This window comes from Pseudozyma flocculosa (assembly GCF_000417875.1).
Source record: "Pseudozyma flocculosa PF-1 unplaced genomic scaffold scaffold00010, whole genome shotgun sequence".
NCBI lineage: Eukaryota > Fungi > Basidiomycota > Ustilaginomycetes > Ustilaginales > Ustilaginaceae > Pseudozyma > Pseudozyma flocculosa.
This window is the reverse complement of record NW_006920878.1, coordinates 716,622-731,994: the sequence shown is the minus strand read 5'-3', so window position 1 is coordinate 731,994 and position 15,373 is coordinate 716,622. Positions and strand designations below refer to the sequence as shown.

The window sequence follows — 15,373 nt, the reverse complement described above, 5'->3', positions numbered from 1 at the left end:
AATGATGGCAGAGACGAACAGTGCGACGACGACTGAGCACCGCCATGTCGAGTCGACGAGAGGTGGCAAGCGGGGCTGACCGTGCGACGCCGACGGCAGGGATGGAGGCAGCCCTGGCTCGTCGGCGTCAACCAGCACCGCCTCACCACGGCACCTCGTCCAGCTCTTCATCGCCGGCCAGCTGGGAGCCAAAGGAGAAGGTGACGGCGGTATCCGGTCCAGTCTGCTTGGCGGCGGCGGCGGTGGCGACATCGTCGGCAGCTCGCATCTCGACGTCGTCGGCGGGCTGCTGAGCCGCTGCTGCTGTGGCACGCGAGCCGATGGGTTCCTGCTTGAGCTTTTCCCACCAGGTCTGAGCCCGCGCCCCTGTCGCCGAGGCAGCTGCCGCCGATGAAGGTCCATCCCCGTCACCGGCCTCGGCTTTGGCGCGAACGATTCGCGTGCAGGTACGGCCCGCCAGACGGTCCTCGGCGGCCCGCCGCGCCTCGATCGCCGCCATCTTTTCCAGCCCGCTCGAGAGCAGCTCCTTGTCGAACTTGCCCAGCCGATCGCAGAACAGCTCAAACACGCCGAAGCCGGCGCCGTTCTCGCACTCCTCGTCGTCCTCGACCTCGTTGCTGTTCTTGCCGTTGCCAGCAGCAGCAGAGGAGGAGTCCGCGGGAGACGAGTGCGGCGACGACGAGGCAGGGCCGTGCACGCCGGGGCGTGGCTTTTTGAAGCCCGACAGCTGATCCGCCTTGTTTTTCATAAAGTCGAGCACCACTCCGAGCTCTGGCGGCGAGACAAAGTTCTGGGTGAGGGCGACCGACTCCTCGAGGTTGACGACGAGGTGCCACCATCCGCTCGGCACGTAGAGCACCTCGCCCGCCTCGCACACGCCCTCGAGCAGCACGCGGTCCTCGGCGCGCGCCGCAGAGGGGCCGTAGGTCCTGCGTGTCTCCTGTGCGAATCCGATCAGCCACTCGGCGATGCTGAGCGGCGCCGTCACCTCGGCCTCGTCGTCGCTGACGTAGACGCCCGGCGGGACAACGTGGGGCGGCAGCATCATCCACGCCTTGCGACCCGTCAGAACGGCGTTCCAGGCAGAGGTCCCATTGGGATCCTTGTGCCAGCCGCTGCCGCTGCGGCCCGGTCCGGCAATGATCCAGCGATGGTCGGGGCGCAGCGGGCCGAGCAGCGAAAACAGGTCGGAGCGCACCCCGGCGCTGTGGCCCGAGAGATCAGGCACCTCGGCCGAGATCTGGTGGAAGATCTTGGGTACCCGCCACTCGAGCGAGGCGTGCGGGTCGTCGGCAAACGCGGCGTCGAACAGGTAGAAGGGCGACTCGTCGGGGATGGCGTACGGATCCAACGAAGGCTCCGCCTCTTCACCATGGTTGCTTCCGCTGTGCGGCGACGAGGCTCCACTCGCCGACAGGCCCGACGTGCGGCGCACGAGCGCTGGTGCATGGTGGAGCTGCTTCCTGTCGCCTGAACCGTCGGTGCTCGGCGTCCCGGTGGGCGAGCGAGATTTGCTACTCGGACGCTGTTTGCCGTCCGCTCCGTCCGCAATGCCATCGTCGCGGTCATCGTCGTCGTCCACCTGCGCCTGCCCGCATAGCGCCTCGACGCTCTTGGCGTAGCTGAGATACGTTGGCAGCCGGCACCGCACCGCCTCGCACTGGAAGTAGCGGGTGGGCCATCGCGATGCCAGGTGCTCGAGCGTCCACTGCCGGCAGGGCCAGTCCTTGGGCGACATTGCACCTTCGATGATGGCCGGTACGTTGGCCTCGGCGTGCCGCTCTCGGAAGAGCGTCACGGCGCCAGGCTTGCTGACGTCGACGTGGGCGATGGGAATGTGGGGCGCCTCTGGCGCAAGAAAATGGTCGATCGGGGTCAGCGAGAGGCGGAAGGGGTGGAAGAGGGTGTCGGAGAAGAGGTGGCTGGCGCGGGTCGGAGGGTTTGGCGGCTCGAGCAACACGAGGCCAGAGGCATCGAGCGCGCCACCGAGTTGGTGACCTTGCGCCCCATTTTGGCCAGCGATGCGGTCGAGCTTGTGGTGCCAGGCGTACGTCCTCTTCCAGCTTCCGCACCACCTCTTGACCTTGCCCTCAAAGCGCTGCAGGAATCGGTCGCGCCACAGCGAGTTGAGCGAGTTGACAAAGGCGTAGAGGCCTCGGCTCGTCGCTTCAACGCGGGCAAGAGTGGTCACATCGCCGTCGTCGGCCGCGAGCAGGCCAAGGATGTGGACAATCAGGTCGTCGTCGAGGAGGGCCAGCGTTCCAAGAGTGCCGGAGCGGCCATTCTGGCCAGGGCACAGGAAAGCGTTGCCGAGCGGCTTGACGCCGAGCGGGTGTGGCAGCTGAAGATGCTTGGACTTTTTGGATCTGCGCGGCGTGATCTTGAGCCTCTTGCGGTCGCCGTGGCCGTTGCTCGTCGAGAATTCGGACGGCGTGGTCGAGGGCTCCGTCGAGGGGAGCGACGATGAGCAGTCGGTCGACGAGCCACTCGATTCGCTGCTGGCGGCAGCCAGCCGCTTGAGCGACAGAACACCCGGCGAAGCAGCAGTGTACGATGGTCTTCGGAGGTCCCATCGAGCGTCCGGAGTGCCGCAGGTGTCGACGGGAGCGGGCCGGGGAGACGAGAAGCGGCCAGGGTCTGCCTGGCTGCCCTTGTCCTCCTCAGAGGCGGCCGCTGCAGCAAACTCGCCATCGAGGGTGGCGGCGGCCATGGTTGCGGCATTGGCGACGATGACAGCTTCGGCCGCTGCAGCGACAGCGTCGCCTTGGACGCCGTCTGCGGCGCTTGTCGCGGGAGCGGCAGCAGCGGTAGCAGCAATGTCGGCGCCAACTGGCTCAACAGGCTTGCCCACTTCTGGTCCCGCGGCGGCCGACATCTTCAAAGAGACGGTGTGGTGAGGGTCGTGTCGGCTTGGTGAAAAGGTACCGGCGGCTGCCGTGAGCTTGGAGGAGATGTATACAGCTGAGGGGCACGGGTGGACAGCGAGGTCGACCCGTCGTATGTTCGAGTGAGAGGTAGGGGTGAGCAGCCGGTCGGACGACAGAAGTCGAGTCGGCGGAGCAGATGGTGGGATGCTGGGACGGAAGACTTTGAGAACCTGGAATGGGCAGGGGCTGAAGGTGAGCCTGCCTGAAGATTCCTCTCAAAGAATGAGAGGCGGGCGAAGGGCTAAGGGGTCGAGATGTGGTGGAAGTCTTTGGCTCGATATTTCGGGTGGTGGAAGTCTTTGGTTCGATGTTTCGGGCGCTGAGGGGGTGTAGGTGCGGGCGAGGGCGAGCGAGAGAGCGGAGGCTGCCACGGGAGGTCAAGCGCTGTTGACCGATTCGAGGCAGAGGCACTGAGAGTACCCTGGAGCTGTATGGGTGGTGCGGCGGCGGTCAAAATGCTCTCGGAGCAAGATGCCGAGTGGATGCGCGAATGCAAGCAGTAGTCGAAACCGCAGGAGACAAGCAACAGTGGGTTGCGAATGCAGAGTGGTAGGGCAGGAGAGACGCTTTGTCGTGCGCCTGGCCGGAGCGGAGCGACGAAGATGGGTGATCCAGGTGCTGAAGAGGTTCCAGGTCGAAGCTGGGTTTTGACCTGAGGCGAGAGGCAGCGACGACGTCGTATTGCTGCGGGGATGCGATGCGGTCGATACGATGGCAGCCTTGCTTTGCTCGCGGAGCGTACAAGGGCCGGGCCACGAGGCAGTGCGAGGGACGAAAGGTGGAAGGAGTTTGCGACGATCGGCGTGGTTGGAGCGATGCGCTGGGCGTCGAGCGAGAAAGGCCTTGTTGGGTCCGGTGACTTGAGAGACGATGAAGGAGACGTCGAGAGTGCGAGGGCCGCACTGAGCACGCCAAACGGCACCGTTAAGGGATGCGAGCGTGAGATGATAGACGGGGGACGGATGCTGGCGGTGACGATGGAGGAGCGGGAAGGTAAGGATATGCTGGGTAGGAGAGAAAAGGTGGCGAAGGTGCCGGCTAGGAACTTGCAGGGTGGCGAGTATGTAGACAAGAAGCGAAGACGGCAGCAAGGCGATGCGCAAGACTGGGGGGAGCGCGCGAGGTGGCGGCAAGCTAGGTCGAATGAAGACGGAAAGGCGTCCAATGAGCGAGGTCGAAGATCGAGGGAGGGTGGCAATGGATTCAGGAGGGGGGGTGGGGAGAGGCCAGGGTGGTTCGTTTCAGGGTCGCCCTGCCGGCTAACCAGGCAGGCTGCCTGTCGTCGAGCTCTTCTGCGGTGGTGGCGGCGTCGGTGGTTCTGCCCTGTCCCTGCCCTAGCCTGCTCTGCCTGACAGGCCAGGCGCTGGCCAAGGTGGCGCGCGCCTTCTCGACAGGCCAAAAGCAGGTAGGGCGAGCCCAGGGCTGGGTTGGGCAACGCTGGGCTGGGCAGGGCAGGGCTGGGCAGGTTCGTTTGGGCAGCGGCAGGCAAACAGCCTCTACGCCTGCTGCCTGCCGCCTCTCCCTGGTGCGCCCCTGCCTGCCTGCCTGCCTGCCTGCCAGGCCCCTCTGCTGACCGGGCGCCGCGCCGCGGCTCGAGACGGGGCGAAAGAAAAAAAAAAAAAAAGAAAAAAATACTCCCAGCCGAAGAGGCGAGGCGAAAAAAGAGAGCTCGAACCGTCGCTGTCTGCCCAGGCTAGGCTGGGAGGCCAGGGCCTGGGCCCGCTCGGCCTGCCTGCTGCCTGACCCTCCAGCCTCCTCAGCCCAAGGGACCCCCAAAGCCTAGCCTGGTCTAGGTGCGCCTGCCTGCCGGCCTGCCCAGTGCGAGTGCGCGCGCCACCGCTGCCCTCGCTGGCGCCCCGGGGAGCACATCCGATCGATCGCCCTCTTGCTGTCGGGCTCCGGGATCAGGCGACTACATGCTGGCCGCACCTCTGCTGCGCGGGCCCACTGCGCGCTGTCCTGCCTGGCCAGGCCAGGCCCGCTGCTGTACGTGTGCGTGTGTGTGTGTGTGCATGCGTGCGCGCGCGCGTGTGGCTGTACGTCAACTCGTTGGCTTGGCCCTCGAGCCCTCTCTACGTATCCGCCTTCAAGCTGGCGAGCTGGCGAGCTGCAGCAGGGAGCAGGTGGATGGGGGTGGCGCAAGCAGCACCAACACAGCGCCACTCCGCCCCTTCTGGTGGCCCGAGAGATGGCGCACGGCTGACCGCGTGTTGCTGGCAGTCCGTGGCGTTGGGCGCGATTGTGCTGGGTCGGCGCTCCATCATGGTGGTCAGCGAGACTTCCGCCATCGCGCTGGCAGCAGCTGGCAACAGCAAGGCATTGTGACCCTGGCGCCGTCCCTGTGCTGGGACCCCCGGTCATCGAGCACGGCAGACAAAGGTATGCTGTACCTGCCTGCGCCGGTGTGAGAGGTGGCGGAGATCCGGACGTCGTGAGGTGGGTAAATCCTGACAAAATTGAAAACGATATTCGGCCCAGGAGGCGGCCGAGGCGATCGTCACCAGGCTATCGCCGCCATCATCGAACGCCGCCGCCATCGATCGTCGGGATCGACATCGGCATCGGCGTCAAGACGGACGGGCGAGCATGCCGACACGGAGAGCGACGGCGGCGTCCAACCTCGTCACCTAGCCTGTGATGGTTGCCAGACTAGCGTGGCCGGTGTAAGACCAGACCAGGGCCTAGACCACCAACCCGGCTGGCCGCGGCTCGGAGAACAACAGGCGGGGAAGGCTTCGGATTCGGCATCGGCCCCTTTGCCCCTCGATTGCCATCCGCGACCACGATGATCGCACCAGGAGGGCGGGGTGAGGACCTCGATCAGAAGGCACGATGTCACAGCCTCCTTGTTGGGTCGATGGCCGTCAGGGATCGCGATGCCGTTCAAAGCCGCCCGGTCCATCTGTCCAGACCTTCTCGATCGGAGCTCCGGCGGGGCGTCCAGCGCGACTATACCATCGATATGTATAGCTACAAGCCAGTGAGCCGCGCGCTCCGACTGCATCGATGCAGGGCGGAGCCAAAGAACACCTCTGAGATGGGCTGTCCACATAGCGGCCAGGCAGGAGGAGGGGAGAGAGGGTCGCCTGAAGGCCGTACCGAGATCCTGGGACGCCCGCCTCAGTAGCGAGCAAGGGCCCTCCCTGCCCGACGGACGGCAACAGCGACAACGACAATCGCGACCGGCCAGCGCACCTGCACCGATTCCAAGCTGCTGTTGCCCGTACGACGACCATCGGAGCCCACAGGCTACCCACATCCCGCAGGGCACGTACAACACGCGACTCGTCTTGACCGTCCCGGCCCTGTGCTGGCATAGGACAAGGCATGAAACAGCCGCGGCGAGATGTGCGGTCGAACCCTGGGGGCTCGACGCCTGGACAAAGCAGCAAGCATCGAGCAGGAAGCAAGCAGAGCGGTAGAGCAAGCTTCAAGGAAGAAGGGCGGCAGCCTCCCGAGCTGGCGCTGGCAGCGCAGTACATATGTGTATCTGATACTGTAGATCCCCAGCGTAGCCTCTCACACGGCGGCTAGTCCGGCAAGCGCGGCAGCTTCGAGGGACAGCTCGCTGCTCATGCAGATCGGCGGAGTCGCAAGATCAAGCGGGAGCGCAGATGAGCCAGGAGGAGCTACCGCACCGCCCCTCTCCCTCGACCGCGCCGCACCCCTTCTGAACGAAGAACGAAGGCCCGCTCCCGCCCTCCGGCCGGCGGAGGCCTGGTGACAGGCGACATCTGGCTTCGAGGCCAAGCAATCAAGCGTTGGGGTGCTTCAAGCGCCGCCATCTTTTCTGTCTGCACGATGCTTGACAGCCAGCGTCCGCATCGCCCGCCCGGCTGGTGGACCACGGGCGAGCGCCATCCCTCGAAGCGTATGCAAGGGGGGACGGCAAGACGATGGCGGTCAGGAAAGACGGACCGGCAGACCGAGTCCCTGGTCCTCGCTGTCAGAACGGCACAGGGTCGGCTGAGCCTCCGTCGTCGAACCTCCCTAGCCTCTGGACGTGACAGCCCACGCCGCGGGCTGCTTCTGTCTGCATCCTTCGATCCACACCCTTGTGATCCGTCGAGGGCCCGCAACTCCTTTGTCGGTCTAGACGTCTGCATCATCCGCACAGCGTAACGTCCCGTGCTCACAAGAGCAGACGCTGCTACCCATGGACGTAGCTAGACGGGCAGCTACCTGTCTGCATTTCACTCTACTCTTCTCGACGAACCCCCTGAATGCCCGCATCGGCGCACAGAGGCCGACGCTGGCGTTGTCGTACTCGCGGCGGTGCAAACCTGAAAGCCATACGTAGCGTCGGTGGTGCGAACGAACCCAACACGCGGACACTGTACCAGTACTGTGCAGAGGGGCCCGCATCACGCAAACCAGCAGGCGGGCAGGCAGGCAGGTCGAGCCGTGCTAGAACACGGGCCCATACGTGGCCTTTGAACGAATGGCGAAGGAGAGCTTGAGGAAGCAGCCTAGGCGACGTACGCATGTTGCTCACATGGGGCTGCGGATTGAGGAGGTGACATGGCAACGCAACAATAGGCACAGGCGAGACGCCATCCTATGATCCAGGCTAAACCCTGCCCGGCCCTCCTTGTCCCGCGGCTAGAAATACCGTAGCCGCCTGGTTTGCTTCGCTCGACGGCCCATCCGTTCGTCGGTTTGCGTCGAGAGGATACCGTGGAGCTGCACGGGCGTGGGCGCGTGAGGGAGCCCATGCACATGTACACATCCTAGCCTGGCCTCCCGAGCTCAGGAGGGGTCTGGCCTTTTCGACTTTGAGATCGCGTGTGGCAGCGCATCAAAGACGGGGCAGGCTCGGCCTGCCTGTCGGCCCCGCACAAAACAAAGAGCCAGGCGGGGCCGCCGCCGTGGCACATCGAACCCGAGCGACCAAGAACGAGGCTAGGGCGACCGTTCGGCCGACCGGATATGCTGTTCGACTTCCTGGATCGTGCGGCGAGCCCGAGGAGCAGATCAGAGGCGGGTGACACGCCTCGACTCTGAATCATGCGTGCAGCCTCGCCCGGGGACGTCGCGCCCGCCCGGCGAGGCCCCCGCTGCCCGGTGTCGTGTCGGCCGGGGGATGCTGGCCTGCTACCGGTATGGAGGGAGCCCAGCAACGAACCGTCCCTTTCATCGACGTCCTGCATCCACCGTCTCGGTCGTTAACGCCGCCCGTCCAGTCACCTCACTAATCCCGCCGTACAGGTAGGATCGCGGCGAGCCGATCGCCGCTCCCAAGCTCAGAGCTCACCGCCGATTCGGACTGACGGACAATGGCTGAATCGCCCGGAGTGCGTTTGCATTCGAGTCGATCGAGCAGGTACGGAAACGCGGATTCGCCCCGTGCAATGCGAATCCAACGGGAGGTGGGTGGCACCTACGAGAGCGGCCGCTGCGCATCGGCAACGGCCTGGAATCTTGGCAAGAAGCATGTTGTCGGCGGAAGCGGGGGCAGCTATGCGCGCGCAAACGTGATCTGTGATGGCAGCAGCGGCGACGTCGAGGGTCGAAAAAAGGACGGAGGCGTCAGTCGTGTGCCGGATCGCTGATGCCCTGCCCTTGCGCAGACGCACCTTGAGCTTGTCGCCTGCGCCAAAGTTGTAGCCGTTGAGAGCGCTGCGCGCGGCCACGCTCGATGGGATGTCGGCGTACTCGACAAAGGCAATCGACGCCTTGCCCGGGATCGTCTGGATGTCGGTGTAGCCCGAGTAGCTGTCGGTCGCAGGGCAGGATGGGGCAAGGTGGGCGGATCTGTCAGCGATGAGCCCAGAGGTGCCGGAAACGCACTTTGAAGGTGGACAACAGGACCTCGTTGCCGCTTCAAGATGTACGCACCCGGAGAAGAGCGACTCGAGCTCGCCCTTGCCAACGCCGTCGGGGATGTTTTGCAGGAAGAGGGTCTTGTTGGGCGGCAGGTACTCGTCTGGCATCTCCTGACCGGGCCGGCGCGCAGCCGAGGGCCCGGCGGCGGCCTCCATCGTCTCGTCGTCGAGCTCTCCGGCAGCAGCTGTGAGTGGAAAACAAGACGAAGAGCGAGAGTGAAAGGCAGAGCACGCGACCGAGGAGCGACAGATAAGTCAGAGGAGGGCGCGGACGAAATATGAGCGAATGAGCGTACCACGGGCAGCAGCGAATCGGGATCGTGCCTGCTCACCTTTCTTTGCGCGGATCTTCTTTTCGAGCTCCTTTCTCCTGAGCGGGTTGTCTCGTCGCGAAATCTTCTTGCGCTCGAGCCGGGCTTGCTTGTGCTGCTTGAACTCGTCCATCTCCTGCGAGCCGCCCGTCTCCTTGAGGACCGCTGCGTCGCTCTTTGTCCTGGCAAAATTGACCTGGATTGGCTTGCCGTAGAGGGGGAAGTTGTGCACCTCTCTCCTGGCCTTGTCTGCGATTCTCTCGTCCTCGAGGACGACAAAGGCCTGGCCGCGCATGCGGTGGTTGTCGTGGGCGACGACCGAGAGGACCTTTCCGTAGTTTGTGAAGAGGTTCTGGAGAGTCTCCTTCATGATGGGCAGCTTGACCTTTTCGTTGAGGTTGTTGAGGTAGAGGGTCTTGTTGGCGTCCGATGGGAGGGGCTGCGACTCGGCGTCGGCGGTAGCATCGCCCATCTGCACGTCTTGCGCGGCGCCTGTCGGGGCTGGTGCGGGCAGCGATGCCGGCGTGGAAGAGGGCGTTGCAGACATGGCGAGGGTGCGCGCGGGGAAGGGTCAAGGATGGCGATCCCAGTGCGAGGGATGGAGGAGGAGGAGGAGGAGGCGGTGGAGAGGATGGAGGGCCGCGACGCACGAGTGCTCGCCGTTCTTCCTGCAGGAGGGTCCGGGCCTCGGGGCCAATCTCGGAGCCGCTCATTTGGGCGCGGGCCTGGGACTCGGGCAGGCTGGCCGCCGCCCTCTAAAAAGTCGACGCCAACTGCCCGACAGCCCGACAGCCGTGTCCCTCCCTGCATGCAGGCCTTTGCCCGGATGGCCCCCGAGGGCTGGCTGCCGGCCACCACCACCACCGCCTCGCTCCCGCCACGCCACCTACCTTCTTAGTGCCTGCCATCCCGACCGTCGACCCTACACTCACGTATACCCACAGAGACGCAGCACGGGCAAGCAGTTCTTGACCTCAGCTCCCACCCTTGAACAGCACTCGCCCATCGCGCCTCGGACCATGCCCTAGCGCCCCAGCCACATAGGCCTTCTCCACTCCTATATCCGCTGCTATCGAGCCACACATCGTCGGCAAGGAGCGCACCACCTCACGTGTCATCCTACCGCCATCGCCTCTGACCCGCCATGTCGCAGAGAATCGAAAAGGGCGGCACCCGCTTCAAGCCCTCAATCGTCCCGAGGCGTACTGCCGGCGCCGCCGCTGCCGGCACATCCACACCAGCACCGCCGGCACCGTCCGCAGCGGCTGCCGGCGCTTCGCCAGCCGTCGCCGCACCCAGGCGTCCATCCCTCGCTGCAGCCTCGCCTTCTCCTGTGCTGAGGGCGACCGCATCCTCTATCCAGTCGTCGCCCTCGCTCAGACCCAACCAGCCTCCGCCAATCGGAGGCCCTCGCCCTCTCTCGTCTGGTGGTAAGAGCTTTGCCGTCGCTCCATCGCCGTCGAGGATCATTGTCCCCGGACGCGCTTCGAATGCCTCATCTCCCTCGCTTGGGCCATCCGCATCGAACCATACGCCGTTCCAGAGGCCAGCGATCTCCCGTCAGGCTCCGGGCTCCCGAACCTCGGTCACGCCGAGCCCCTCTGGCAGTCGCCTTCGCACCCCCTCCATCCCTCCGCTCCCTGCCGGCGATCTCGGAGGCTATGTTGGCACCGCAGCGCCAGCTGCCTCCACCTCGACCACCGCCGCCACCGCCGCCACCGCCGCCGCTCCGCCAAAGAAGAAGCCCTTTTCGATCAGCGTGGGCTCCAACCGCCGAGCCGTCGACAGCGATGCTTCTGCAGACGGATCTGCGGCCCTTGCCGCTGTTGGGCCGTCGTCTACCGCAGACAAACAGTCATTTTCGACGCGCAATGCCGGCGAGATGCCACCCCCATCGGCGGCGGCCACGCGCGAACGGCGCGAATCGGTGATGGCCGCCTCCTCGATTCCGTCTGCTGCTGGCACAGAACGTGACGGTCCCGCCGCAGGTGGCACCGGAGAAGCAGCCAGAAGTGCCGTTGCAGGTAGCGGGGCAGAGGTAACCACATCCCAGCCGGTCAGGTCCCAGCCAGCCGACAAGGCAAGGGTGCCGGCCGATCGACCAGAGCAGGCAGAGACTGGGAGCTTGGGCGGATCCGCGGCCAATGCCAAGGGCAAAGGTCGCGTGGTGGACGACGCACCTGAGCCTTCGCGACCGCGCCGAAAGACGGCGTCCCAGCAGCAGCGAAAGGCGACCGCGACAGCAGCTGCCGCCGAGGCCGACGACGACGATGACTCTGGCTCAGGCAATGACTTCGACGACGACGACGACGACGATAGCTCGGAAGAGGAAGAAGAGCCAGACGAGGTCCGGAAAGCGAGAGCCGCAAAGCGGGCCGCCAGCCGGCAGAAGCGACGCCTCAAACGCGCCGAAGAGGCGTCCGGCAAGCCACGCAGGCCGCAAAGCGCCTACCTTCTCTTCATGGGTGCGATGAGGCAGCAGCGACGAGACGAGCTGTCGAGCACGCCCCTGACGCAGGCGACCGCGCTCTTGGCCGAAGAGTGGCGTCGCCTCGGCGCCGAGGACAGGAAGCAGTGGGAGGACAAGGCGACCGAGGCGAGAAAGGAGTACGAGCTCAAGTTGGCCGAGTGGAGCCAGGCCCACCCCAACGGCGTCGAGATGGGCGAGAGCGACGAGAGCGGCTGGGAGACGACGAGCGAGGTCGATGACGAGGGCAACCGGGTGCGGCGCCGGAAGGCAAAGTCAGGCGGCCGGTCAGGCTCTCGCAAGGCGCGCACCATCTCCGACGACGAGCGCGAGTACTTTGAGCAGATCGAGACCGAAGGGCCGGGCCTCCCGAGCAGCCGCCTCGATGCCTCGAGCACCTCGATGAGCGACCTCTCGGTGCCCGACCTGAAGCGTGGACGGGCCGGTCCGAGGACCTTTGAGCTCGAGCGGGTGCGGCGACGCCAGGCCGAGGAGCGCAAGACCGCCCTCAAGGAGGCCGCGGAGCAGCTCGAGGAGCGCAAGAGGCTCGGCATCTCTGGCACCTCGTTCGCCGCGCCCACCTTTGGCATGGGCGGGCCAAGCGGCTCCTCGAATGCCGACGCCGACGGCGGTGGCAAACGCAGCAACGGCAACGAGATTATCGAAGGCGAGGAAGAAGTGGATGACGACGACGACGATGACGACGATGAGGAGGGCGACGGGGCGAGCGGCGCAGGGCCGTCGGGCAGCTCGCGTCGCTCGGCTCGTCGGGCGCCCTCGGTGGCCGGGACCGAGCACTCGTTTACCGAGAACCGCTTTGCGGTGCAGACGCGCATCGTCGACGGCAAGATTGTTGTCGACGAGACCAGTCTGTTTGCCAACTACGGCAACGGCGAAGAGGACCGCGAGGGCATGGAGGTCGTTGATGAGCGCGAGGGAGACCGCTTCGTCAACAGCGCGACGCGTGGCAAGGCGTTTGGGCGGTACAAGAGGTGGTCGGACGACGACAACGCCAAGTTCTACTGGGTGAGTTGCGTGCTGCGGCGGGGCCCTGCGACGCCCGCGCCTGTCCTGAGCTCGGCTAACGTGTCGATCCTGCTCGCGTTTCCCCTCCGCCGACCGCCGCCTGTGGCGCTGCAGGCCATCCGCCAGTGGGGCACCGACTTTGAGATGATCTCCCGCCTGTTCCCCGGACGGGACCGCGGCATGATCAAGAAGAAGTGGAACATCGAGGAGCGGGCGAACCCAAAGAAGATCGACGATGCGCTCAACAACCGGCTCGCGATCGACATCGACGCCTATGCCCAGGCGGCCAACATTGACTTTTCGGGCCCCATGCCCGAGATCTCGGCGACGCTGGGAGACTGGGCGGCGGCGCTCGAGGCCGACGAGGCTGCTGCCAACGTCAAGAAGCGCGAGGGTACCGCGCCGGAGAGCGGCTCTCGCACTGGACGCGGAAACAACGACGACGACGACGACGACGACGACTGGGAGTACGAGGAGGTGATTGAGATTGACGATGACGGCACCGAGACGGTCACGCGCAAGCGCATCGGTCGCAAGGGTGGCTTGAGCGGCAAGCGGCGCAAGACTTCGCGCAAGCCGTCGCTATCGCAGGCGGCGCCGGCCGAAGCGATGCCGCCGCCGCCAGCAGCTGCGGACGAGGCCGCTGCCAGACCGCCGTCGATCGGAGCCGGCTCGCAGAAGAGCGGTCGGGTGCGGGGCAACTCGGTGGCGAGCAGCCATGCGACGAGTGGCGGCGGCGGTGGAGGTTCTGGAGCGGGCGGTTCGAGGCGAATGAGCCGCTCGGATGCATCGACGGCTGCGGCCATGGAGCGCGAGCGCAAGCATCGCGCCTCGGAGCTACGCGGCAGCGAGGCGCCCACCGAGAGGATGGAAGTCGAGGAGATTGTGGGCGATGCCTGAGCCGGGATAGAGCGGGTGGTCGACCAGGTCTCCGCTGCCGCGATGCGAGAGGTCCAGCTAGGCAGCCGTCGACAATCATTCCCATGTCGGCGCGACGGGAACTGCAATGACGACGACGACAACGACGACGACGACAACGACGACGACGACGACGACGACGACAATGTCGCTCGCGATGCTTGCACCACACCACACTCTGTCGGCCCCGGCTTTGCGAGATCGTGTCTCAGACTGTGCAGCGGGAAAAGCCTAGGGTCTTGGACCACGTTTTAGGTCGGTCGGATAGGATCGATGATCTCATACGCATCTTCCCCCATTCTTTGGCCACTCTACCAGCTACAGTACCCTCTGTGAAGAGTAGGTTGAGCAGGCGGCCAGGGCTGCAGTGGCTGGAGATCAGGGATTTGAAGGTACCGGCTGGGGCTGGGCACGATACCGTACGTGGGAAGGCACGAGGGCCGGAGGATCCCCGGTGGGTCGCAATCCTGCCTGTGACTCTGATACGACTGGATCGCCGTCGATCGGAAGCCGGCCAGAGATGTTTGCCGAGGCCATCACAGAGGATGCCACCGGGCTTGCTCACACGCACGTATCTGTGGTTCTACCCCTTCCATCGTCGTCTCGGAGGCGACCTCCCTCTGTCGTTGAGGGCCTGGCGCGTCTCGCCTTCCATGGAGTTGCGTAGCGAGAGACAGAGCAGGGTCTGGACCTACGCTCGAGACCGTACCGTGTCGATTGAATCGTCTTGGATGCGGATCGAGAGGGTTAGGTTGGCGAAGGAGCAGGTGGAGAGCGTCGATCCTGGCCTCGTACGGTATCGCCGCTGGCTAGGATGGGCGGGGGGCGAGCAGGACAGGCGGCGAGGTCCACACGTCGTCGACGGCATTTGGCTGTCGAACAAGCAGCGACGGGCAGCCAGCCAGCCACCCGACCGACCGCCCCTCGCCCATCGATTCGCGGAGGGCCGACCACGCCTCGACCCATGAGCATGATGCCACGATGGCTATCATCGAATTTCCCATACCTTCGGCCGTACATGTACATGTCTGCCGCCTCCGAATCAGGCGAAGATGATGCTCTTCTGTCCGCGACCATGAGCCCTTGGTGCGCTGTCTGGCCAGACCAGGCCAGGCCGTGCTCGACGAAAACAAGGTTCATCCTGCGCGCCCTTTCGGCGTCTCTCACGCCCCAGCATGAGCAACGCCCACCCTGTCCGCCAGCCCGCTCGCCTGCCGCCTGCCTGAAACTGGCCAGCATCAAGTAGTGCCTCATCGAGCCTTCATCCCGCTGAACCATCGTCGGCATCGTTGCAAGGGCGTTGGCGTACAAACATCCTGCCTTTGCAAGCGGCCACCATGCTCTGCGCGTCGACCACCTGGCAGCCTTTCACACACCATCAAGCGCACCGACGCACAGTCCAGGTACAGCACTATAGGTGCGTCCACGAGGACAAAGACGGTACGCGGTCGGCCCAGGGCACCCGTCATCTCATGGCTCGCTCGCTCGGGCGTTCCTCTCACACCCTCGCAGCACCAGCATGACAGCAAGGCCGCCTCAAAGACCGCAAACGCCGACTTCCTCACCCACCACCGACGTAGCGTCGCCGCCGCCCCCGCCGCCGCCGCAATCTCTTCCGCTGGCGCAGCTACGTGGGTCCATGAATTGGCCCGTAGTCATGCTACTAGTGTACCTGCCCATGAATGCCATCGATGAGTCCGTGTGGCTTGCCCCCGGGACCATGAAAGTGGCTTGCAGCTGTGCGAACAAGACAAACGACGACAACAGCATCAGGATCGACGTCGTCCGCCGTGAAAACGCCACCGCCTCTTCCCGCCCACCCACCCACCCGGCTCTCTGCTGGCCAGGCCAGGTACGGGCCGAGGCGAGGTTCGGCGTCGTCGCCCTCCAGACCTTTGG

The 15,373-nt window shown here is 65.2% G+C and overlaps 3 protein-coding genes across 3 annotated transcripts; 1 reads left to right on the top strand and 2 right to left on the bottom strand.

Annotated features, from left to right (window-relative positions):
- Positions 1-142: 142 nt before the first annotated feature.
- Positions 143-2,875, bottom strand: PFL1_03456 (uncharacterized protein; the record flags this gene model as incomplete). The annotated part of the gene is made up of 1 exon (XM_007880973.1): positions 143-2,875. The coding sequence occupies one exon, from the start codon at positions 2,873-2,875 to the stop codon at positions 143-145; it is 2,733 nt and encodes a 910-aa protein (XP_007879164.1).
- Positions 2,876-8,385: 5,510 nt separating this feature from the next.
- Positions 8,386-9,610, bottom strand: PFL1_03455 (uncharacterized protein; the record flags this gene model as incomplete). Its single annotated transcript, XM_007880972.1, has 4 exons — positions 8,386-8,406; positions 8,504-8,642; positions 8,766-8,937; positions 9,085-9,610. The coding sequence occupies 4 exons, from the start codon at positions 9,608-9,610 to the stop codon at positions 8,386-8,388; spliced, it is 858 nt and encodes a 285-aa protein (XP_007879163.1).
- A 597-nt stretch (positions 9,611-10,207) lies between these two features.
- On the top strand, positions 10,208-13,456 carry PFL1_03454 (uncharacterized protein; the record flags this gene model as incomplete). Its single annotated transcript, XM_007880971.1, has 2 exons — positions 10,208-12,556; positions 12,671-13,456. The coding sequence occupies 2 exons, from the start codon at positions 10,208-10,210 to the stop codon at positions 13,454-13,456; spliced, it is 3,135 nt and encodes a 1,044-aa protein (XP_007879162.1).
- Positions 13,457-15,373: the final 1,917 nt, after the last annotated feature.